Source organism: Eubalaena glacialis, chromosome 13 (genome assembly GCF_028564815.1).
Source record: "Eubalaena glacialis isolate mEubGla1 chromosome 13, mEubGla1.1.hap2.+ XY, whole genome shotgun sequence".
NCBI classification, from domain to species: Eukaryota; Metazoa; Chordata; class Mammalia; order Artiodactyla; family Balaenidae; genus Eubalaena; species Eubalaena glacialis.
In genome coordinates, this window is record NC_083728.1 from 21,688,072 (window position 1) to 21,714,340 (window position 26,269).

A 26,269-nucleotide genomic window follows, 5' to 3' on the forward strand; every position below is an offset into this window, starting at 1 on the left:
CCATCACCATCATCACCTTACAGGGTCAAGCAGGTACTATCAATGCACCAGCAATATCCTTTCATCACCTACCATTTCAGTGTCCAGTGGTTAACTTCTAATTGCCAGCATCTACATCCCTTTACCTGAGGGCTATCTCTGGCTACCAGAGCAAACTATGCCTGTGCTCATGCTGGCTGGAAGTGCCAGGGAACGAAATGCCCACCCTTGTCAGGAGGAGCCCTCAGCCAATCACTCACAGGAGCTGATGAAGAAATACCCAGCTCCCTTGCCCTCTGGGTGTGGATAACTGATGAGTATCTTCTCCATTGTTTCTCAGAGTTCTCCAGGAGAATTAAGCTCTGGTGCCCACAGTGGTAACTTGCTTGATGATGCATCCTTTTATGGGCTGCCTCCCCTTCTTAACTTCCCACTCCCTTGTGTTTCCTGGGATCACTCCGTGCACTTGAATCATTGTTTCAGGGTCTGCTTCTGGGTGAACACAAATGAAGACCTGGATTACTGTGAAGATTAAACTTATAAAGCTCTTGGCATATATTAAGGGCTTAATAAGTTCATTGTTGAATGAATGAGGCTTCACCTGTCCCAAGGAGACAGACCCAGGGTAGGGGAAAGAGGAGGAAGAGACCTGGGACCATAGGAGAGGGGTGGGACAGGATCCCAGGGAAGCTGCCCCTGAAGCCCCCCGCCCTTCAACAATTGTCGTCATGACTCCAACCCTCCCCCTCTGATTCTCTTCCTGGCCCCTCTGGGTGGCTGCAGGTTCAAGGTGTGGACAGACCACGTTGAGAAACACAGCAAGACATCCTCATCACCAAGCTCCCATGTTAGCTCACTGGAAGGACAACACCCACTGAGAGCTAGACTGGGGAGAAAAAAACTTGAATGAAGTAAAAGTGACATTTAACTTATGCCCTTAATGTTCAAACAGAACTTAAATACCATTTTACAAAATGACATGATTGTCCAAAGCAATATTTAAAATATGGGCACTGTGAAGGGAGAGGTTTTTCCTCTTTCCAGTCCCCTCTGGGGCTGTTCCTGGCCACAGTGCCTGCTCCCCTTCACTGAGGCCCAATCCTCTCATCTTTCACAAGGGCTCAGAAAGGGCAAGAGGCTTGCCCAAGGCCACAGAGCTCTCCTGGCTTCTTCTCCAGTTCTGTCCACTATACATCATAGGGCCACTCTCAAAGCAATTTTTTCCTGGAAAAAAAGAAAAACCTGCCCCTTGATAGGGGTGCTATATTTTTTATTCTCCTCAGGGCTGGGAATCACAGACAAAAATCCATGCAGGTCTAAGTCCCCAAGAGGTGTTGGCATACAGCAAGCGTGGTGTAGAAGCCCACCTTGGAGTGAGGGCTCAATGTGTGTGGTTCTACGGGGTCCTTTGTGGGTTCTGAGAGGCATTTCAGAGATGAAGGTCACCTTGGAGGACAATCTAGACCTTCTCCCTAAGTAGCTGTGCTCCCAGGCCGAGTACACCCAGCCCGCAGCAGCAGGGATGTGGCATCCAGGCTGCTCCTTTGAGTCCAGGGGCTTAGGTGGGGTTCTGTTTGATGACCCCCACTCGCCATGGGGGTTGGTGTGATACAGATCTAAAAGGTGGGCATCTGGGTCCAGGCGATGCTCACCTGTGGGAAGCAGGGGTGAAGGAGGTTGAGGTAGGAAAGACCAGCCTCCTTCCCCGCAGCCAAAGGGAACCGCTCTGATGAAATTTGCACTCCAGAGCCCCCTTGTGGCCACGGCTGGACATCACCCCTTCTCCTCCTTCCCTCCCTCCCTCCCTTGTAAGGCTTTGCCTGAGGACACTCCCTCAAAGCATCACTACACCCAAAGCCTTGTCTTAGCCTCTGCTCCTTAGCTGGTGGCTCTCAAAGTGTGGTCCTTGTGTTAGCAGGACATGGAAACTTGTTAGAAATGCAGATTCTCAGGGCCCAGCCACCTGTGTCTTAATAGCCCTCTGAGTGATTCTGATGCATCACTCAAGTTTGAGAATCACTGCTCCAGAGAATGCAACTGAGGACAGCTGCCCATCCTCGGTCCCCACAAAGCTGGGGACTCTCAGAGCTGGACACATGTTTACAGAATTCCTTAAGGAATCCATAGTCACTGGCCCGGGAGGAGGTCCACTTCAGCTAAGCTGGCCCAGAAGCATCAATTTCACTGGAGGTACTGACAACTGTCACACTAAACAAAAAATTCTGCCCGCTCCATGTCTGATGCCAGCTCCAGGCAAAACTCCAAACTCCAGGATGGAATCCTAAGGCGTGCACAAGCTGACCCTTGACCTCACAGCAGGGTTCCACTTGGTTTCACGGAAGACAGAGGCCTGAGGGGGAGATTCATCCCAGGGTGGACTCTGGCCTCCCCCAGAGGGGTCCAGTGAGCCCTCAAGGTCAAAGAGCTCCCAGTGACCTGGGCTCAGACTCATTCCCCACAGGGAAACTTACTGATATTCCCTCTGACTTCGTGGAGGAGGATGTCGGCTGACTTCGTGGACCTGTTGCTGTAAGACAGAGAGAAGCAAGCCACTGGCTCTTCTAGAGGCAGCAAGACCAACCACTGCGTATGGAGCCCAGGACTGGAAGGGGCGGCCTCACTGGTTTTTGGTCACAGGTGGGAGATGAGACATATGGACCCTCCTGAGAGAGCCGGAGCTCAGGAAGGAGCCCAGCACCCAGAGGCTGGGAAGAGGCAGCTGGACGGCAGTAAGGGAGGACCAGCCATGGGTCCCCTGCCACAAGGCTCCTTCCTGCTGGGCATCAGAATGGAAGCTATGGGAGTGGTGGGATGAGGAGTGACAGATGAGGACAAGAGCCTGCAGTGAGGGGCAAATTCCGAGTCAAGGTGGATTATGAATGTTGTATGAGTATGTATGTTAATTATAATTAGTATATAAGTATAATATAATTATCATATGATAATTATGGATATCTTGAGTTCAATTCCAAAGTCTGTCCCCAATTTGCTGTGCGGCTCTGGGCAAGGCCCTTTCCCTCTCTGAGCCTCAGTGTTCCCATCTGTACAAGGAGGAACTGGACTAGACACTTGCTAAGGACCAACAGTCCAAGAGTCCTTTGTGCCAATTCCATCAAGGAGGCTCCTGAGAGTTCAAGCTGTTTCTTACATCCTGGAGTGACAGCTGCAGATCATCCCCATGGATCCTCTTCCAGCTCTTTGGCCACACTGACTCAGGACCTTTGCACATGCAGTTTTTGGTGCCTAGATGCCTTACCTCATTTCCCACACTATACCAGTTGCCTTGTTTTACATTCACATTATTCCCTGTATTTCTTATACAACCTAATACAGCTTGTAACTTGATATTTACTTTGTGGCTATTTGACTCATGTCTATGTCTTCCACGGGGCTGTGAGCTTGTAGGTCCAGGGCCCCTGTCTGTTCTTTTCCTTGTGATTCTAGCATTCCACATGGTACCTGGTCTAGAGTAGGCATTCATTAAATACCTGTGAAATGAATGAATGAATAAATGAATGAATCATGGCTATCACCATTACGATTTGGAGCCAAGAAGTTCTCTGAGAAGGCTGGAGAACCCAGCTCTGACCACCCCAGAAAGGGAAAGGTCAACAGCAGGCACAACTCCCCTCAGTGGCCTTCAGCTCCGAGGGGCTGACCTCTCCCTGCACCAGCACCCTGTTTCCTGCAGGGGAGAGGCTCCTGTAAGGGGTAAGGGGAGGTGGCCCGCACTCAGAATACAGGATGCACACACACAACACACCCACACCAGCTGCTTGTGCACGGATCATATGTCCACATACACAATGTCCCCTAAAGCGTGCATACATAAACACAGGCTATAGAAACATGTGTGCACATGCGTTCACCCTCACACACAACAGGAGCGCGTGCAGGGCACCTCCAGACGCATGCATCTAGGTTTACATAAATACACATGATGCACAAGGCGACACTGCCAACTTCCCCATTCTGGACTCCTCCTGGAAACACTCAGTATTCTTAGAAGTCCCTTCTCTTCTACTGCCCCCCTCCCCACCCCAATCACTCGACACCCCACAAAGCAAACCCCACTTTCCCAACCCTTGGCAAAGCACACAAGTGCTGCCTAAAAATGAGGCAGGGGTGATAGCTTCCAGAAGACCCCGCACCGCCCCACCGTTTCCTCCTTGCTCAGCCGCGTCACCTCCCTCGTTTCTGAGACCCCGCCTCCTCTCTCGCTGCGACGGGCCCGGGACGCCCCCTGGTGGCCACAGTCGGCAGCGCCGTGCCTGGCAGCCTAGTCGTGAGTCCCGGCTGATGCAGAGGATGCGAAGGCACGGCCACCAGGTGTCCTCCCGCCACCCCTTGCCCCTTTCTTCTTCCACCTGTGGGGGCGGGGCGGTGGTGCAGGGCTCACTAACCAACTCGGGGCCGTCCGTCGCCTCGTTCCTGTCTGCGTGCATCCTTCGCAGCCAGGTCTTGAGTCCCCCATCGCAGAGCTGGGGGCACCGGCGAATGCTGTCGTTCAGTTTTCACACCTGCGCCACCAAGAAAGGCAACCTGGCCAGAAAGAATCAAGTCTTAGCAGGGACGTCGGGCTGCTGGGGTGAGAAGCAGAGCCGCCAGGGTCACTGGGGCCTCTTCCCTGTCCCAGGTCCCAAACAGAGCTTGGCAATATGTATTTGTTGAACTTGGGGCTGAAGCACTAGTTTGATGGGAGGAGTGGGGCCATTTAGTCCCTAAAGGGGGCCATGGAGTAGGGGACTCTGAGAGCAGAGCCCACCCTTGGGCTTCCTGACAGGGATCTCCCAAGACAGAGGCTGGAGGGTACTGCACCTGCTGTGGGACAGGTGCTCATTGTCTTACCCAAGCAGGGGTGTCCCCAAGAACACACCTGCAGTGGGCTAAGGCTTTGAGAACCCCAGCCAGCCCTCACTGGCGGATCCCCAAAGACCCCCAGATCGACCCATACCCCTCTGTCGAATCAGAACCCAGCAGACAGTCAGGAGAATCCAGACTCCATGGACCCTGATAATAAAGGGCATGTGCCCTGGGCTCTGACAGAACTGGGTTCCATTCTGGGCTCCTCTGTTTACTGGCTGTGTGACACCCAAACAAGGTGACACACGTGAGAGGGAGAGGAAGAGGATTCTTCTATTTTACTTTATCTACATCTGTGTTGCCTGAAAGTTTTATAAGAAGTCATTAAGGTATTTCTTGAATTTAAAAAACTGCGTACAATAAAAAGTGTTTTAGTAGTCCCGTTAGCCCGTTAGTTTTCCACGTAACACTAATGTTCGCAGTGCCCACTCCGGGAAGCACCATTTCCTTCCAAGACCCATCTGCTTTCTTTAGGGAAAAAGTCTCAAGAAGACTTAGAGGGACTTCCCTGGTGGCGCAGTGGTTAGGAACCCGCCTGCCAGTGCAGGGGACACGGGTTCGAGCCCTGGTCCAGGAAGATCCCACATGCCGCGGAGCAACTAATCCCGTGTGCCACAACTACTCAGCCCGCACTCTAGAGCCCACGTGCCACAACTACGGAAGCCTGCGCACCTAGAGCCTGTGCTCCTCGCCAAGAGAAGCCACCGCAATGAAGAGTAGCCCCCACTCGCCGCAACTAGAGAAAGCCTGTGCGCAGCAACGAAGACCCAACGCAGCCAAAAATAAATAAATACATACATTTATTTAAAAAAAATGTCTTGGCCATCATGGTTGGTGACCATTGCACCCCAGCACCTGGCATAGTTGTGGAATGAATGAATGAGCACATTTGGAGCCGTTATTTTGGGTGTAGGCCGACGTGGTAGAGTGAAGGCAGCTGGAGGTAACTTTTCCTTCAGGATGTTTCTGCTGGGTTCCGGGAGGATCAGGACGAGCAGGTGAGGGCCTGCAGGCGCTGGGTCAGGTCCGGGATGTCTGCGGGAAGAGGGAGGGCTTGGTCTCCCGTCCCCGTGGGAGGTTCAGGAACCACCCCTCCCTGGGCTTGGAGGCCCCTTCTCGAGGAGGGGAGATTCTAGAGCTGGAAAGAACAGGAATGGCCAGGAAACCTTTCCTCCTTAGGCCTGGAACTGTTTCCCGGGCTAGTGTAGCTCAGACAGAGGCCCGGCCAGTGCTGGTCTCGAGGTTCACTCTCTGTACTGTGTGAATAAAAAGTAACACACATGTGTGCATGCACACACACATTCACATGCACTCACAGACATGTGCACACACACACACACACACATGCCCAGATGTGCAGCCTCAGACCTATGGCCCAGGGTCAGAAAGGCAAGGAACCAGCCATCACCTCTAGGAAGTGAATAGCTCCTGGAGACAAGGTTTAATGAAAACCTTCGTGTTTTGAGGGTTGGAAAGGAAAAGCTGTCCCACACCTGAGGTCAGGGTCTCTGGGGAGCAGGGGAGGTGCAGCTGTAGAATTCAGAGGAACAGTTCACCAGAGCCAGACCAAACCCCTCAGCGGTGAGCCAGCTGGAGCCCGGGGAACAGCTGTGCGGGGGACACAGAGGCTGAGTGGCTGGGGTTTCGTCCCTCAGATCCTGTGTGGCCTTCATTCATTCATTCACTCACTCAGCAAATACCGTTAAGCATCTTTTAGGTGCCAGGCTCCAGTCCGAGGACCCAGGACATTGTGGTGAAGGAAACAAAGAGGCAGGTTTGTGGAGTGTATGTTTCAGGGGGAGAAGACAGACAATATCAAGCAAAGAAATAACTAAGTAGCTTCAGACACTGATTTGTACTAAGAAGAAAATAAGCAGAGTATTATAACAAGTGGTGCCTGGGTGGGCAGGCTTACCAGGACAGGAGGGTCTCTTTCCAGCCCTGACATTGAGCTGACACATGAATGCCAAGATGCAGTCAGCCTAATAAAGGGGTGAATTTCCAGGCAGAAAGAGCAGTAAGTGCAGGCACTCAGAAGGAAAGAGAAACGGGCACGTCGAAGCAGGGGAGCCTGGCCGGGTGGTGGCGACAGAGAGGGGCATGAGATGGGTACTGAGTCAGAGCTTATTCCCAGTGGGTTTCAGAGGGTTTGAAGCTGTCGAGTGATCGGCTCTGATTCCATCTATATGAGAAGCAAATGTTGGAGAGGATTTCTCAGGGTCCCTGCCCTCTGCTTGGGAGTGGAGATCAGACTGCCTGAGCTCTGAAGCTTTTTGGAGAATCACAGAGAGGGAGAAAGAGAGCGTATCCTTGGGTTTCCCTCAAGGTCAAAAGCTTTATTCTTCCGCAAAAACCAGAAGTGACTGTGTTTACTCTCTATGGATTGGGAGGAAGTCCAGGCAGGAACTTATACATGTGGGATATAAACAGAGAGGGATCCATGTGATTCATGCCGGTCTGCAGACGGGCACACAGATGGACGGATGTGCACACATGTGCCCACAGATACACAACTAGACAAACCCAATAGGCTCGACCCCATGGATATCGTGAAGGGAAGAAAACTGGTCCAGTGGGGACTGATAGGGATGGTGGTGGGCAAACCCTTACCCTCTTCTCCTCCCCTGTCACACTGCACACACACACACACACACGTGCATACACACACAGCACATGCATGGACACACATCCACACCATACACATGCACACACTTGCGTGCATGCACACACATAGTCAAATGTGCACGCACTCACAGCTCGAGGTCACAGGGACAGTCCTGTCTTCCCACCACTTCCCCTCTCCAGCCAAGGCCAGTGCCATCAGACACTCTTCCCCCCAAACACAAAGGGCTGGGCGTGCTCACTGGGCACCACAGGGAAGGCCTGGAGGTACTCCGCAGTGAGCAGAGGCGCCGGCAGTGCCTGGATGGGCATTTGGAGCAAATCAGATGTGTCGTTGTGATTCAGCTTGTGTTCCAGCCCCTGAAGGAAGGAGGGGCGCTGATGAGAAGTTGGCTCAAGGCTCCAGTAAAAGTCACTCTGCCACTCCTCTGGGCCTCAGTTTCCTCATCTGCAAAGTAGCGATGAGAGGATTAAATGGCCTAATGTGTGTAAGTCACTCAGCACAGGGTTTTGCTCAATAAATGTGAGTGGTCTGACTCCAGGGCCCGCACTCTCAACCCCTCTGCTGTATTGTGCCACCTTCGCCCTTTCAAACCCTCCTGGAATTCCATGACCCAAACAGATACCAAAGACAGAACACTGATAAACCATGAAATGGATTCTCTCCTGGCTTAACGCACAGAGGAGGGTGCTGGGAGATGCAGCCTCAAAGAAGTGGGGAAGCCAAACCATAACTTTGACCCTGGCACCCTGAGAATGCCCGATGTATCCAGCCCTCTCTCTTCCAAACAGGACAGCAGCTATGGGAGAAAGAAACCAATGTTTAAACCAGCAACCATTGGAAAGCAGGATTCAAACATGTGTGTTTGTCTCCCATGAAAACCAGAAAGAAGAAAGAGTTTGGAGGAGGTTTCCTTCAAAATGAGAAGAACAGCTATCTTGGCCGCTGCCATGAGCCAGGGATTGTTCTGTGAGCTTTATGTGCATTGATCTCATTTCATCCATAATAAAAGGAGCATGCTGTTATTCTAACCTTCCTCTGTAGATACTGAAAGAAAGCCTCATAGAGGTTTAAAAATTCATCCCAAGGGTGACTATAAGTTACACGTGGACTAACCTCCGTGCTGTTCAAGGGTCAACCGTAATAATTTGACTCTCTTCCAATTGAATGTTAAATTCTGTTATTTGATTGTGCAAAAATTTTTAAAGTTTAAGACATTATTAAAGACTCCTACGTTAAAAATTCAAAAAAAATTCATCCCAAGTTTCTCAGCTACCAAATGTCAGAGACCGAATTTGAACCCAAGTCTCCCGATTCTATAGTCCACACTCTTATATCCCAGGCTAGAAGTCTCCCAATAATGGCTCCAGAGCCAGCCTCTCAGGGGCTAAATGAGCCCAATCTGGGGATAACTTCCGGCTTGAAGGACCAGCGGGACCTGGGTGCTGGGGAGGGATCTGCGGTCGGCTTCCAGCAAGGTGTCGAGGGACACGCTGAAAAGGCAAGTTTCTGTGGAAGTCAAAGAGCAGAAGGGGCATTTCACTTCCTGGAATGACAGCTGGGCTCCAACGTGCGAGATCTCGTGCGTAACTAGAATCAGACTCTTTTCCCTGCGTGAGGACTGAGCTCTCTGGAGGATGGTTGAGCTCAAAATTCTCCACGTCTCTCCAACAGAACCTTTGGCCTCAGTGATCATGAAAACGTTAGGTGCACCACAGAGCAGAAAATCTCAGCTGGATAAAGAGGTGTTCAAAGGAAAACGTGCTGCAGCCCCAGGGAGTGCTGGGTATGACATGTGACAATGGCCTGGGGTAGAGGGTCTAGGTCTGCAAGGACAGGCTGAGTTCTGAAGAAATGTATTTCCCATCCTGCCTTGCAGTCTTCTTCGGCAAATTCCTCCTTCCCAATCTTCTCTAATTTCCTTCCTTCTCCCTTCAACCACCTACGTGTTTCTCTGCAAAACCCCTACCCCTGGCCTTTCTTATCCCCCATCCTCTTGTCTTGGAAGAAGCAAACAAAAAAAATCACAGTGTGTAATGTTGACAGTGATGCAGTGAGATGAACACTCTCATACACTATTGAAGGCTAATATATACCAAGAACTGAATAAGTATATCCTAAAATAATCTAAGATGCATTCAAAGTTGTGTGTGCAGCCATAGTGATTGTGTTTTATAATAGAAAATCATGAAATAATAAATGTCCACTAATAAGAAATGGTTAAATAAATCACATCCACAAGGAGGGAAATAGTGCCCTGATTAAAAATCATGTTTTCAAAGAATGTTTAATAGTTGTGGTAAATGATAATACTGTTCCAAGCTCATTACCCCTCCTTGTATCCATATCCTTTGCCATGTGAATTTGCAATCCTTCCCATGAAAGAAGCAGAAAGTACTTTCCCACTCCTTGCTGGTCAGTCAGGTGATAGCTTTGGCCAGTGGAACAGTAGATGCCGTGATGCACACAGAGGTATAAAATGCGTGGTGTGGTAGGCTTTGCCCTCTCGTGCCCTCTTGCCATAAGGACAGGCTCCAGATAGCCTGCTGGTCCCAGGAGAATGAGAGAAATATGAAGCAGACCCAGACCCTGCCAACAGCCTAGATCAGCCAACTGACCCCCAGTTCACCCCCAAACAGAGTAAATAATTGTTTTAAGTCATGACTTTTGGGGTTCTCATTATGTAGCATTACTGTGACAATAGCTGAATGATACAGTGACTGGGAAGTGTCCATAATTCTAGACTATTTAGTGAAAAAAGGCTATACACATACATGAAAAACAAAAAGGAAGATGATACCCTGAAAGTTAATAGAGCTTATATCTGAATTGCGTTTTTCGTTTTTGTATTTTTGCTCTATTTCCCAAATGTCCTACAACGAGCAGGAATTGTTTTCACATGCAAAATTATATATATATATATATATATATATATATATATATATATATATATATATACACACACACACACACACACACACACATATATATATATATATATAAAAGAAATATCGCAGCTAAGCATGTTTTGGTGGAACATCCCCAGGCAGCTCCCTCGATGAGAAAGCTGGGACTTTAGCCTCGGGGTTTTCGATGCGCTGGGACCGCTGACCTGTCGCCTTCCGTTTGCCGGCCTTGCTCTTTTTCAGGTCCAAGCCCAGGACGTCACAGAGCGTGGTCAGCTCGATAAGGGCTAAGGCAGGGACCTTCTGATATCCTGTAAGGACAAGTCTCCTACCCTAGTCAGGCCAAGTCTGCCCTTGGGGATCCTAAATTTCTAGGGAGAAAAGGAAAAACACTCGTTCAAGCCATGCACCAGTATGTGCGTTGAGGCTCCCCCGTCCGCCCAAGAAACCAGGAAGAGGAAGCGCAGAGTGGAGAAGAGCAGGGGCTCAGGACTGCATCCCAGGTTCAAGTCCAAGCTCTACCTCTGACTGATGGGGTCACATTCTGAGCCTCTAATTCCACGTTTGTAATCATAAAATTGTGCCTACCTTGTGAGGTTTTTGTGATGGTAAAATGGGCTAAGGGATGTAAAGCGCTTCGGGTGCCAGAGGCCCCAGTGAATGGAAGATGCTTTTACTACCTGCATTCCAACAGGAGGGGCGGGAGGAAAGGGGTCACCCCACAGGCCTCTCCTCATTGTGTCTATTCAGGTCCTTTGTTGCTCTCTCTCTCACCCAATCTGTCCCTACGCTTGGCCGTGCCACGCACAGCTCCAATGCTCCTCTTCCGCACTCTGCGTAACGACAGAATATTAATTGAAAAATAAATGATGTTAGACTGCGCCACCTAGAGGCAATAGTAGGGATCTGCAGGCATTCCTGCTATCAGAGGTGAAAAATGCCGAGAGAGGGGGGGACAGATTTCTTTAGTATTACCAGAAGACTTAACCAGAATATTCCCCAGTGCCCCATTAGAGTGCTAAGAAAGGAAAGGAATCATGCTGTGGTTGTCGGTAATAATGCTGTGGCTATAATACAGCCTAGTGCTCGTTGTATGGGCTATGGAGTCGCACTCTCTGGGCTCGGATTCTGACTTTACCTGTGAGTTTGGGTAATTTTACCCTTTTGTGTGTCAAGTTTCTCATCTGTAAAATGGGGCTAATAATAGCATCTACTTCACAAGGTTGTTGGGGATATTAAATTAGATAAAGCATATAAAACACACTTCCGGAGGGAATTCCCTCGCGGTCCAGTGGTTGGGACTCTGCGCTTTTGCTGCTGAGGGCCAGGGTTCAATTCCTGGTCGAGGAACTAAGATCCCCAAAGCCACGCGGCCAAAAAACACAGCACCTGACATATACTGAGCACTCAGTCATTATAACTATTACTATTTCTTAATTTATTTATAGATAATTACTGTCAACATAACAGAATGAAATTCAATCATGTATATAAAGTACTTGGTCTAATAACTGATCCATGGTAAAAGGTCAGCAATATGTGGTACCCTTTAGCATTAATTATTATCATCATTCATAGTTGAATGGGGGAAATCAAATTACCAAGATGAGAAGATAAGATAATGTTGAACATTAATTATCTCCGATGCTTTAGGAATAGAAAGTCATTATTTAAAAATTTTATTTGATGAACTATGGTTACATAAGATATTAACACTGGAAGAAAGTAGGTGAAGAATACATGGGAAGTCTGTACTATTTTTGCAACTTCTTGTGAGTCTAAGATTATTCCAAAACAAAAGGTCTAAAAGAAGCTTCCATTCGAGGGAAAGACAGTGTTTTCACATTGGAGTGGGGTTCTTGTGGGGGTGGAGGGCAAATTTCCTAAGCAAGAGGGAGTAATGGTCAATCTGCAAGGCTGTGGGTCAGGCTGCTGGGGGCTCAGTTAGCTCCATCACTTCCCTCTGAGCTTCACTTCTCTTTTTTCTGTCTATAAAGTGGGAGTACAATGACAGCACCCATCTCGTAGGGTGAGGTAAGGAAACAAGTCAGTGCCTGTGAACGATGCCTCTGGAGCAACTCCTGGGGCAGGGAAGCCCTCAGTAAAATGTTACCTAGGATTATCCAGCCACATCAAAATATGATCAATGAAGAACCTCTTCCTTCAGCAGCACGAGGACCTGGGAAAGACTCTTCCTGATGAGAGATCAGAAGCCTGGTTACCCTGGGGGGAGGGGGGATTAACTGGGAAAGGACATGGGGGAGCCTTGGGGTGATGGGAGTGTCCCATATCTTGATCTGGCGGTAGTTACCCAGGTACACACATCAAGATGTGCAAGGTAAATATCTGTGCACTTTACTGGGAGTCTGGGACTGTACTGGGACAACTGAACATTTGGAAAAGAAAAAAACTAAGAAGTTGGGTCTCTCACACCAGACACCAAAATTAATTTTAAAAACACAACTAGAAAAACACATGTAGGTGGATAGTTAGTTTGCTGGATGAGGGAGGACTTTCAATGCATAAAAGCAAAGAAGAAAAGGATAAATGAAAATAGAGAAGAGCATAAATGACTGTAGTTCCCTGCTTCCCAGTAAATATTTGTGGAATGAACTAAAAGAATGCGTGATTCAACAACTGTCTGCTGGGTGCCCGGCAGCATGGAAAGGGTGAGGTGGGAGGGACATGATGTGCTGGTGCGTAAAGGCAGGGCCTAGCCACCAGCCCTCTGGGCAGCAACATCACCGGCACAGGTGCAGGTGCCTCCGGGGGCCCCCTGCCTCTCTGCAGGAGCAGCACAGCTTGTTCGGAGTAAGCGGAGTCCATGATGAAGGTTTCCCTGGCCAGCCTGCACCTGCAGCCCTTCAGACTCTGCTGCTGTGGGGAAACAGGACAGAGAGGCTGTCAGGACTGCTGGCTCCCTACCTCCTCCAAGCCCAGAGCCCCAGGAAGTGATTTCCCAGGCTTGTGCCCATGCTCAGGCCCAGGAACCTCAGTAACAGTTGCCTAGGATACGGGGGCTGAGATCGTGACTCAGGGAAGCAAGTTCTTAGGCTGAGGACTGAGGCCTTTTGGCCCAAGAAGTGATTTCCAGGCTCAAGCTCAAAGCTCCAGGATCGAATAAAAAAGCTTAGAGCTGGGCTTCCCTGGTGGTGCAGTGGTTGAGAATCTGCCTGCTAATGCAGGGGACACGGGTTCGAGCCCTGGCCTGGGAAGATCCCACATGCCGCGGAGCAACTAGGCCCGTGAGCCACAACTACTGAGCCTGCGCGTCTGGAGCCTGTGCTCCGCAACAAGAGAGGCCGCGATAGTGAGAGGCCCGCGCACCACGATGAAGAGTGGCCCCCGCTTGCCGCAACTAGAGAAAAGCCCTCGCACAGAAACGAAGACCCAACACAGCCAAAAATAAAAATAAATAAATTAAAAAAAAAAAAAAAAAAAGCTTAGAGCTCAGAACCATTGCCCCAGGAAGTCATTTCCTAGCTAAGGTCCTTGCCCCAGGAAGTAATTTCTTAGCTAAGTCCCTTGCCCCAGAATGTGGTTTCCTAGCTAAGGTTCATTGCCCAGGAAGTGATTTTCCAGGCTGAAGCCCATGGGTCTGATGAGAAAAGTCCACTCAAGGGCCCAAGTTTTCCCCTCAGGGTCCCTTCCTACTGCCCTCAAGCTGGAAAGACAGACAGACAGAAATGCTCAGAGGTGTGCACGTTCTCTCACTTCACAGAGCAGCCCCTCTATGAAGCCTGGAGGATTCCCAGGGCCCTGGAGAGTGAAGGCCCCTTATGTGAAGGAGACTCAAAAGCCCCGGGACTGAGCTGGTTCCATTTCACACCCAAGTCCCCATTCTCTGGAGACATTTCCTTTGCAAATTACAGACAGCTTCCAGTTAGTCACATGGGAAGCAGATGATACTCACACACCCCAGGGAAATAGGAGCCACTCACTACCCTTTCTTCATAGATGGAGCGGCTGAAGCTCAGAGATCTTCCCAAGATCCCGTGACTGCTAAGTGGGAGGGTGGGCATTGGGACCCAGGACTTTCTGCTTTCAGTGCCTATCATTTCAATCACTGGGTTATGCCACGTCAAATCTATTCCAAGAAAGAAGATGCCCACAACCTATCAGGTTTCAAGTGCCAGCAGGATATATAATTGACAATAAAAAGTATGAGAGTTGCACTGATAATGACTATATAGAGAGAGAACCTAAGCTTTCAGGCCACCCAAGGACACACAGTGGCAACGGGCATATACATATTGGCCTACACAGCTGACGAAGACCTAATGTAAAATGGGGAAGTAGCGCATGCAAGCTATGCAGTTAAAGAAACCTCAGCTAGAATTGGAGTCGGAACAGGCCTGTAGGGGGAGCTGTCACACCCTGCCATGCATCACCAATTGCTCCGAATAGGAAGAGACCTATGCCTACAACTCCAGCAGGAAGGGGCCTCTACTTAATATCCGTCAGGAAGAAGAAAATTTCTCTCCACCCCACGGACAGCCCAGCCAAAGACTGTAGCAGCCCAACCAATAAGAAGCCTCCATACTTTGGTATTCCGGCTTCCTCTGATGGGCTGTTTGGTTATCACACCTTTTCCCAATTTCCAACTTTTCCCTATAAAAGCAATTTTCCTTTCCTTGTTCTCTGGATTTGCCTGTGGTCCCCCATAGTTGTGTATGCTTGGTCTGTTCTAGGCACTGAGGCTACAGCAGTGAGAAGGACAGGCAATGTCCCTGGCCTCATGAGTTTACATTCTAGTGGAGGACATCAACAAATGCACAAATAAATGCACTATGTGATGTCAGGTGGTGATAAATGCTCTAACAATAAACAAAGCAGGTCAAGGGGCTAGTGAGTGACAGGGCAAGGGTGCTGTTGGTGACAGCTTTCCAAGGAGGTGATGTTTGAGCCCAGTTCTGTTTGGAGAGAAGACGCCAGGCAGATCCCCTGGGGAAGAGCATTCCAAGTAGCAGCAGCAGTGAGGACAAAGGCCCTGAGGCAGGAGTGGTCCAGGAACTACTTCATGGTCCAGGAACAGCAAGGAGGCCTGAGTGGCAGAAGTGGGGAGATGGGGAGGGGGGTGGGAGGAGGGGAGGCAGAGCAGGGCACAGGGCCAATTCTGCAAAGCCTGGTAAGCTGTGATGTGGTGGTTTTACATGTCCCCAAATTCTTTGACTCTCACCCCATTAAGAGATGGGGGTCTAATTCCCCTCCGATCGAATATGGGCTGGACGTAGGGAAATAGGTTGTGGTAGAGTGATGCTGTCTTTCTTCCAAAGCTGGGTCATACATGGCAAGACAGCTTCTGTCTGGTTCTCTCTCTCTCCCCTGCCCGCCCCCTCCCCCAAACTCTTGTTCTTAGAACCCAGTCACCACGCTGTGAGGAAACTCAGGCCACACACAGAGGCCTAGAGTAGGCTTTCCAGGCGATGGTTCCAGGTGAGGCCCAGGCGATGGTTCCAGGTGAGGCCCAGCTGATGGTCACATTCCCCACCAGACACAAGAGTGAGAAATCCTTTGAGGCGACTCCAGCCTCAGCCACCATCCGACTAACTGCATGAGGGTCCTGGAGTGAGAACTGCCTAGCTGAGCCCTGTCAACCCCTGTAACAGTGAGATATAATAATAATAATAATAGTTGCTTTACACTGCTAAGTTGCTAAATTTGGGGTGCTTTGTTATGCATAATACGTAATGGGAACATACAGTTGTCTATTATTCTGAAAGAGATGGAGACACATTTGGGAATTTGAGCCTAGGACTGAGAATTCCACTGGAATGTTCGCTCCACGGGGGAGACTTTGGTTTGTGTTCATACACACAGGAATATTATTCAACCATAAAAAAGAAGGAAATCCTGCCATTTGTGACAACATGGGTGGACCTTGAGGGTATTATGCTAAGTGAAATAATTCAGACAAAGCCAAATACTGTATGATGGAATCTAAAACAGCTCACAGAAACAGAACTCATAGAAACAGGGAGTGGAACGGTGGTTGCTAGGGGTTGGTGGGGGGAATGGGGAGATGCTGGTCAAAGGGTAACTCCTAGTTGTATAACGTGTAAGTTCTGGGGATCTAATGATTAGCATGGCGACTACAGTTAAAATACTTACACATTGCTAACAGAGTAGATCTTAAATGTTCTCACCACACACAAGTGCTAACTCTGTGAGGTGATAAAGATCTTAATAACCTTTTTGTGGTAATCATCTCACAAAATATATGTGTATCAAATTATCACATGGAATACCTTAAACTTACACAATGTTATATGTCTATTATATCTCAATAAAGCTGGGGAAAACACACGTAATGTAAAAGAACAAAAGTTAAAAGTAAAAAAGATGGGCCAAATGTTGGGTAAATGTTAACACAACAGACGAGATATCAATAGTGCTTTCAGATTGAGAAGCATTCTAAGGAGGGAAAAAGAGTAAATCCACAAAGAACCTATGACCGTGAGGAACCTTTATGAGCTTCATAGCACAGCAAGAAAAATAAACAAGAACGGCTAGAAATGTGAGATTGACAGAAACACGTGGGCCTCATCATTTGCCATTTCCCCACGTGAACGTTGCTTTCCAGTTATGAGTTGTCAAGTTCTCCAGTTTCTCTTAGACCTCCGTGTCTTTGCATAATTTGTCCCCCCAGCCAGGGCTGGGTTTCCCCAATCCTGGCCACCGTATCCCTTTTACATGAGATCTGGCCCACTCTTACTGCACTAAAGGCAGTCTTACAACAAGAGCTTGGCGAGGTAAGGAAGGCATATTGCAGGAGGCCGTCAGCATCTCGGGGCCAGACGAGGACAAAGGGACATCACAACGTCACAAGTGAGCGGAGCACAGATGTGGTGGGCCTTGTGGCTGCCTCCCCAGCATCCTTCCCACGCATCCCCCATTATAGCAGCTGTGACCGCCCCCCGAGCCTAGTCACAGACGCAGGTCCAGGTAAGCTTGAATTAAGAACTGTTGTGTGAGGGCCTACCGATAGGTACAGCGTTTTTTTTTTTTTAATTAATTTATTTATTTATTTATGGCTGTGTTGGGTCTTCATTTCTGTGCGAGGCTTTTCTCTAGTTGCAGCAAGCGGGGGCCACTCTTCATCACGGTGCGCGGGCCTCTCACTATCGCGGCCTCTCCTGCTGCGGAACAGAGGCTCCAGACGCCCAGGCTCAGTAATTGTGGCTCACGGGCCCAGCTGCTCTGCGGCATGTGGGATCCTCCCAGACCAGGACTCGAACCCGTGTCCCCTGCATTAGCAGGCAGATTCTCAAGCACTGCGCCACCAGGGAAGCCCACAGCGTTTTTTTAAGGGGAGGAAAATGTTCTAAGATCGATTGTGATGAGGGTTACACAACTCTAGGAATAGACTGAAGACGGTTGGATTGTGTACTTTATAATGGGTGAACTATATGATATGTGAATTATAGTTCAATAAAGCTATTGTTTAAAAAAAAACAAAAACAGAAAAGAAAAGAACCATTGCGTGCATTCCTCCAGCCACAGGAATTGTTTCAAGAAGATAAAGCTCAGGACTTTCGTTGGGAATTCTGAGATGTAGACAACTTGCTGAAGACATGTGCGAAAAATAAGCCGCCTCCAGGTGTTGGCAGTCACCCAGCGGGGATCCGGGCTTAGAACAAAGTGGATACCATGCACAGCAATAAAAAGAAATTTTAGAAGCAGGGCCTTAGATAATATCTTGAGCAGTCAAATCATAAGAAGTTCACCCACAGTGCATTTTATTTGAAATAGCCTTACCTGGGGAGGTAGCTTGGTTTTTTAATCCATGCCCTTTTGACAGATGCTTGGATTGCTTCCATTGGGTCCAGATCATGAGTAAAAAGCATCCTCATATTTATTACCTTGTACCTTTGCGCAGAGGTAACAGTGGAAGAGAGTCGAAAGTGGAATTGCTGAATCAAAGGGTTTGTATAACATTTGGACACTTCCTGCCAAATTGCCTCCCCTCCCCCGGAATTGTTCTATTGGATTTTTCTCTTGTTTGTTGTTGTCGTAGTTGTTATAGCCTGGAACAGGGGGCCAATTTTGCTCCTGCTGTCTACCTGGCCTCTGCCTCGTGGGGTCCTGTGCCCTGGAGTCTCTGAGGCTGTATTTTGCCCTCAGCCTGACACCCCACCCATGGATGTCCCCCCAACTTCTGGAGGTGTGATCCAGTACCTAGGACCAGCATCACAGGTGTGTGACCTGGGTAGTCCCACAGGATCCCAGGCTTAGGAGGAGCCCATGCTGGGTTTAGTGCTCTGCTATCACCATCTTGAAATTCTTAATAATTTTTGAACAAGGGCCCCCATGCTCATTTTGCATGTGGCCTGTCCTGCCTACACCTTACCCACAGGCCCTGGCTTGTGCCTTTCCCCCAAGTGTCCTGCCCACAAGCTGAGCTCCACCCTCCCATCCTGAAACATCCTTGAAAGTGGTAAAGCAATGCAATCTCAGGTCTGCCAGTGCCCGAAGGAAGAGGCAGGGCACCAGCTCTCCCTGGGCAACCTCTTGGCCAATTTTACCAAGCAGAAGCTTAACTGGAGACTGATTCCCAGTTAATTATAAAATTGGCCGTTTAGTTTGATTTATGCTTTTTGAGACAACTGCCAGTCCGGGAACCTCCTGTGTCCGTTTGGAAACCCCTGCTGGTGCACAGCACGATTTCTTTAGTTGCTTTGTGATTTGCATGGAAATTACCGGCCTCTGGGTGTTTTCGTGACAATTTGATAACTGCGGTGACTAAACCAAAACAAAAGTCATTACCTTTGTCTCCGTTTTGACAGCTAAGCAGGGAGAGAGGAGTGATCATTTCTTTGGGTGAACTTTTTGAGGAGGTCAGATGGGATGCAGGAAGGGACAGAAATGAAATGAAACCCTAACAGTTCCAATGGCGTCACTGTCCCAAGGTCACATGACGCAGTGCTGCAGTGAGTCCCCCATTTCACCAGAGAACAAGGGCACTCAGCACATCCACAAAATTTGTTCTGAACATCACTAACAGCCGATTTTTTGTTTGTTTTATTTTCAGTGTTTTACTGATGTACAGTATATGCAGAAAAGTGCACAGATCCTCCGTGTACAGCATGAATAACTGTCTCCTGTTGTCATTTTGTTTCCAGTGTTTCCTGAGCACTTACTACATGCCCAGCACCAGACATGTGCAGCCATCAGTTTAATATTCACAGGTGGGTGCTATTGTCCCCAGTTTACAGATGAGGAAACAGACCCAGGAGTAGACGGCCCACCCATACATACCCAGCTGGCAAGCAGCAGAGCCAGGATTCAAACCCACGTTGCAAGCCTCAGCTCCAGTGCTCTCAACTGGTATGTGCTATGGTTTCAGGAAGCCCTTAGGTATGAAGGAAGTGATCTGAACCCATTCTTTCCCCACCATAAACTCTGATTCCCCTTCTGAATTCCTGGTCTCACCAGGTGTTACCTTCAAGCGTGCTGAGGGCCACTCCTGAAAATGCTTTCTTGTAATTCCCCACATTCAATTAACCACTAATTAATTCGGCCCTTCATACATCTCTTGCATCCACCCACTTACCCCCATTCCCACAGCCGCCATCTTGGTTCAGGCTACCCTCCTCTCTTGCCTGGACCACAGCCTCATCACAGTCTTCCTACATGGCTTCTAGGTACCCTTATCTGGTTCAGAAAGATCTCCCAAGCTCTTGAAGCTGACCTATCAGTCTCCTGCTTGAGAGTACCCTGAGGATAAAATCCAGATACCTTAAGATGGCATGGGTCTGGCCTGACTCCATTTCCAACCTCATCCCCCGTCCTTTCTTCCTCCCTCTGCCTGGAGCGTCCTTCCCTCATCTGTCAGTTCTTCCTCAGGTCCCTGCCTGAAAGTCACTTTCTCAAAAAGACCTTCTCAGATCCCTTACCTGGATTAGGTCTCTGCTATTTTGCTTTTGGATAACACTCATTCATTCTTCCTGGAAATATCGATGGATTGTCTTCCCTAGTCACTGCTGTCTCCCCAGTGCCTAGAACACTGCTGGCAAATAGTAGGTGTAGTGTATATAGTATACGGTCCCCGAGTTCTTTGACACCCTGCCTATGGAGAGGTGGGGTCTACGTCCGCTCCCTGTGAACCTGGAAGACTTGCAACCGCTACAACTGACAGAACACAGCAGAAGTCAAGCTCTGTGACTTCTGAGTCGGGTCATAAAAGCCCCTACCTGGCTCTCTCCCTCTGCTTGCTCCTTCTCGGTGGCGATGTTGAGAAGCCCAGGCCAGGTACGAGGTCACCCCTAAGCGCTCCGGGTAACAGAGCCGGTCGAACCATGCCTTTGAGTCATTTTGGTCTAGGTTTCTGACATATGAGTAGAGAAGCTTCTAGATGTTTCCAGTCCCCAGCTGTGAAGTCACCTGCAGCTGTTCAATCTTCCCAGCCAAGGCCCCAGAAATCATGGAGCTGAGACCAGCCATCCCCACTTGCCCTGCCCCAATCCTGACCCATGGAATCCATGAACAGAATCACATATTTGTTGTTTTATGCCACTAAACATATTTTACAGTGTTTGAAAAGTTTTCCCTACAGAGTCCTAGGTGTGCAGCTTGTGTTGTCCCTCTGTCATTTAAGTTAATAACGGATAAACCAAATTATTGTTATCAATTCATTACCCCTCCCTCTACTTAAGGCATCTGCCATTCCTCCAACAGAGGCAGGGGCTACTGTCCCCCTGGCCCATCCACTGACTTGGGCTTTGGGTGCATGACGTGCCTTGGTCAGTGGAACGGTAGCAGACTTGAGGCTGTGTGGTGGGGCTGGCCCTCTTGCACCTCCCATCACCATGGGAAGCGCTATCCCTGGATGGCTGCAGCCTGGGTTCCAGAATGAACTCATGTGGCACAGGCCAGAGTCCAGTGAGCACACACAGCTTGAGCCTAGGGCCAGATCAGCCAACCCTCAGCCGACCATCGACACATGGCGTGAATAAGTGTTGCTTTAATAAATGGTTGCTGGTGAGTTTGGGATCATTTGTTACACTGTCATAGCTGACACATACAGTGTATTATTGAACAACCCTAACAGCTTGCCCAGAAGAGCAGAGGGCCCACTCTCTCCCACTCACACACATTCCTAGATGCTAGACGACACACACCCACACCATGTCCCACCCTATCCCCAACCCCCAGATGAAATTACACATCAGGTTCTGAGTCATGTGAAGGGTGAGAATCAAGCCTCTGAGAGCAGAGGTTGAAAAGTCAGTCTCAGGGCAGGGCGTAGCCAAGTGCACATGCATGTGCCAGGGAATGTGTAGGCCCATACTCTCCCATGAACGTGTATGTGGTCATGTGTGCCAATAGGAGCTTCTGAAGGAGGATCTCTCCTCTGCTGCTTTAGGACTTTCCAGGAAGTCTGGATTCTCCATGCCCACACAGGTACTCTCACATAACTTAGTATATGACTATGATGTGGATGGTGCCCCTTTGGATGGAACATCTTTATGCAGTACACAACCTGAACAACAGTACACGGCAACACTGCCATCTATGAAGCAATCCCTGTGGGGACCGTGTGGGGGCAGGACAGGAATGAGATCTTATAAAAGGCAAATCCTCAGTTAACATTTTGAGTATCATCTTAACTGAGCCCCTAAAACCCCTATAAGGCAACAACTTTCCCCTTAAGACAAGAAGGTTTATTCCAAGCAGTGTGCTCATTCTTTGAATTGTCCAGTGATGCTCTCCACCTTTCTTCCACGAAGTAATTCTGCTAGAGCTGATGTCTGGGTTGTAAAATTTTCAAACATGACTATTTTGTGTTATAGAAAACAAGAATGAAAACATCTTGAAATAGAATCAATATAATTTAGCTTCTTGAATCCGATCTGAGGCTGGGCCAGGAGACAGAGAAAGGCACAGGTGTGGGTGTTCCCTTCAGCTGGTCAAGGCAGGTGAGAGCCAGAGAAATAGGAGACCTGCCGGGCCAAGAAGCCGCATTCTAGGTGTGGAGACCAGACCCACAGACCAGTGGTTCTCAACCCTGACTGTGCACTGGAATCACCCAGGCAGGCTTTCAAAGTCCCAATGCCCAGGCAACACTCCAGACCAATTGCACCAAAGCCACTGGAAATGGGACGTGGGCACCTGTATTATTTGAAGCTCCCCATTTGATTCCATTGTGCAACCAAGGCTGGGGAGCACTCCTGGAAGCATCATTATGCCACTTGGGTTCAGAGAATTGCACAGAAGTTTTCAAGAGTGGGGTGAAATGGATGGATTGCATCAAAATTCTCACACAGCACTTCTGGGAGGAGCCACCTGCATTTTTGAGATGGCTGGGGGAGATTACGGTACTGCCTGTGACCTCTGAGATGACAAATATTCCCAACCAGAAGATCAGGATCGAACAATCTCCATTCGAAGTAGCAGAGTGGCTACTACCCCCACTGGATGTTAACACATTTAATATAGCTTGCCATCGTTTGAACATAGGGAGGTCTCTCATTTTAAAATCCTCTAGCTCCAATCCTCTCCAAAAAAAATCAAAAGAGAGGATAATCCTGGGGCCCCATCCCTGAGGGACGACAATTTGCTAAAGCTGAGCGGTGGCTGCCCCTTCAATGGGCTTCCCTGCAGGGCTTGCCAGAGAGGCTCTGGAAGTTCCCCAGGGGGTTGAGGCTTGCCCTGATCCTTCCTTTGACCAAGGTCATAGACACTAGCCTGTCCCTGCCTGAGTCACTTAATCAGGCTATTTTCTATGCTGTGTTGGCCAGTGCAGTAGCCACTAGCCACGTGTGACTACTGAGCCCTTGAAATGTGGTTGGTATGACTGAGAAAATGAATTTTTATTTAATCTTAACTAATTTAAATTTAAAACTGGATGCTTGAAAACTTGGATATGCGAATCTACACTGCCAGTTCTCAGTCTTTGCCGGAGAATTATTGAATTAGAAACTCTGGTCGGGGGCAGCCATCTGGTCCTCAGGTGGAAATGAGGAGAGCAACGGGGCTCCCTTGCTGCAGGCGTGTTCTGAGCTACAGCATTTTTTGGAGGGCAATTGGGCAGGAACTATCAAGATTCTAACTGTTCCTTTAAAACCTACAATTACCCTTCTAAGAATGAGTTTTACCCACACAAATCCCCAAAGATGTTCATTACAGTATTGCTTAGAATGGTTAAAAATTGGAGCCAATCTATATGTCTAAATTAGCCAGGAACTAATTAACGAAAGGATACCCATAAAACTGGATTCTGGGAGACCATTAAAATGAATGAGTTAGATCGTTATGTTACTGACATGTAAAGATGTCCATAACATTAATTAAGGGTTGAAAGGAAGCGTAAAGGCACAACCACTACCATGATCGTATTTGCGTAGAACTATATAGGTACAGCTTTATATATGTCACAACATTCTCCCAAGGTATATGTCTAAACCTTAGCAGTAGTAGGTTCTGGGAAATAGGCGCATATACTTCTGTACTGTTTTAATTTCTGTCAGAATCACATTGTTTGTAATATGCTGTAATCACAGTCGAGGAGAAAGGACGTTTTAAAAATTCTGATCTGGGTAATTCCCTAGTGGTCCGGTGGTTAAGACACCGTGCTTCCACCGCAGGGGGCATGGATTCAACATGCAGTCAAAAAAAAAAAAAAAAAATGAAACCCACTCCACCCCTTGGCGGTAACCTTGGGCCATTTACTTGACCTCCCAGAGCGTCTGTTTCCTCATCTGTAGGATGAGAGGGGAATTCTTGCTTCACAAGTGTGTGGTGAGGATGAAGTGAGATGATTCACGCCCCCAGCACATATGGGTCCTCAACTTGGTCCCCTCGCCCCTCGGGCTTGGCCCTGAGACACCAGTGGCCCAAACCTTCCCTCTCCTCTCCTGGGATTCCTGTACCTGCAGCCCAGGTCTGCCCAGCACCAGGCACAGCGCCCCAGCCGCCTGGCGATGAGGGCCCGTGGGATCTGGGGACACGGTGAAGCCAGGGCCACCAGGGCCATCTGGGCAGCAGGGTGGACACACACACACGCACACACCCCTCCTGCCTTACCAGACAAAATGTCAGAAAGGGGGCCTCAATCCATCCCCTCAGAGGCCTGGGGTCTCAGCCTCCCACCCAAGCAGGGAGGGCATCTTTCCACAGACAACCCGTACACACACAGCCAACAATCCTCCAGAGCTGCTAGCCTTCCAGGGGCCCCAGGGAGCTGTCTGCCCTGCCTTCTGCTGCAGGCGCCCCCGCTCCTGCTCCCTCCCGCTCCCGGGAGCACGACCCGACGTTCTTCCTGCAGAGCCAGGCTGCGCCTGCCCTCCCTCAAGGCCTGGGCTCGTCCCAGGAGGCTCCTCCAGAATGGCTGGGGGCGGGTGGCGGACGGGGGGCTTGGTGGCTTTTCTGGGTCAGCAGGAAGCCGAACGATGCCCCAGCAGCCCCCTACAGACAGCAAAGGGGCAGTGGCACTAAACGGTACGTGGCACTCCACGGAGCAGGGCAGTCGGAGAAAATGTCAGACAAAGCCGGGGGGGAAGCTTCAGCCAAAGGGGAGGTTTGTTATTAAAAGTTGTTTATTCGATGCCAGGAAAGCCTCCAGAAAGCACAGCACTGACAGAAGCTCGTGACAAAGCATGTGTGGAGAAAGGGGCGTGTGTGTGTGTGAGAGAGACACACACACACACACACACAGAGACAGAGAGAGAGAGAGAGAGAGAGAGGGAGAAAGATAGGGATGGTGGGGAGAGACATGTTCTGATTTGTGTTTTGGATGGATTGTTCTAATAGGGCAGAAAAAAGCAGAGCCAGAGAGAACAAAGTCCAGGAGACCAGCTAATGATTCAGGTGCTAATAATTCAGACTCATTCTCTTGTCTTTGTTTAGAAATCTTATGGTGGCTGGTGGGATGTGGGGTGAGAGAGAAAGAGGGGACACAAAGATGACACCCAGGTGATCCCTGAGAGGGCCTGTTCCCTTCTCCAGCCCATCAACCCTGCTGCTTCCCCGTAGCCAGCGGGGGTACAGGGACAGGGGGTTTCTTGAAAGGTCAGAACATTGTGTCTCCTCCATATTCTCCTCCAACACCCCAACCTGGAGAAGAACTGGCACAGTGGATCGGGGACCAGGCGCTAGAGTCAGGGTCCAGGTTCAAATCCCAACCCTACCCGTGTGACTCTGAGCAAGTTGCTTGACCACTCTGTGCCTCAGTTTCCCCATCTGTAAACCAGGAATAACCAAAGACCCTACCTCACAGAATGCTTGTGAGGGTTAAAAACCATCATGTGGGACTTCCCTGGTGGCGCAGTGGTTAAGAATCTGCCTGCCAATGCAGGGGACATGGCTTCGAGCCCTGGTCTGGGAAGATCCCACATGCTGCGGAGCAACTAAGCCCGTGCGCCACAACTACTGAGCCTGCGCTCTAGAGCCCGCGGGCCACAACTACTGAGTCCACATGCCACAACTACTGAAGCCCGCATGCCTAGAGCCCGTGCTCCACAGCAAGAGAAGCCACTGCAATGAGAAGCCCGTGCACCGCAACGAAGTATAGCCCGTGCTCGCCGCAACTAGAGAAAGCCCATGCGGAGCAACGAAGACCCAACGCGGCCAAAGAAGAAAAAAAAAAAAATCATTTGTATAAAAAATGCATGGTGAAGCACCTGGCACACAGTAAGCACCCACCAAAGGTGAGCTCTTCCTATTGTAACTAGGCAAATGGTAGACAATGTACATAGTTATAAAATGAACATTTGTTATTAAAATCAACCTGAAGACTAATCAAGGAGTGAGTTTGAGGGAATTCCCTGGTGGTTCAGTGGTTAGGACTTGGCACTTTCACTGCCGGGGACCCGGGGTTCGATCCCTGGTCAGGGAACTAAGATCCCGCAAGTTGCGTGGCATGCAAAAAAAAAAAAAAAAAAAAAAGGATGAGTGATTT

The 26,269-nt window shown here is 49.2% G+C and overlaps 1 protein-coding gene across 1 annotated transcript; it reads right to left on the reverse strand.

Annotated features, from left to right (window-relative positions):
• Positions 1 to 1,537: 1,537 nt before the first annotated feature.
• Positions 1,538 to 24,346, reverse strand: ARHGAP40 (Rho GTPase activating protein 40). The gene is given in 15 exon segments (XM_061209813.1): positions 1,538 to 1,561; positions 1,564 to 1,631; positions 2,451 to 2,506; positions 2,601 to 2,818; positions 4,131 to 4,521; positions 5,698 to 5,845; positions 5,848 to 5,877; positions 7,707 to 7,824; positions 8,145 to 8,265; positions 8,884 to 8,974; positions 10,578 to 10,679; positions 10,682 to 10,742; positions 13,117 to 13,210; positions 13,212 to 13,292; positions 24,243 to 24,346. Coding segments are annotated over 15 exon segments (1,707 nt in total).
• Between the last annotated feature and the right edge of the window lie 1,923 nt (positions 24,347 to 26,269).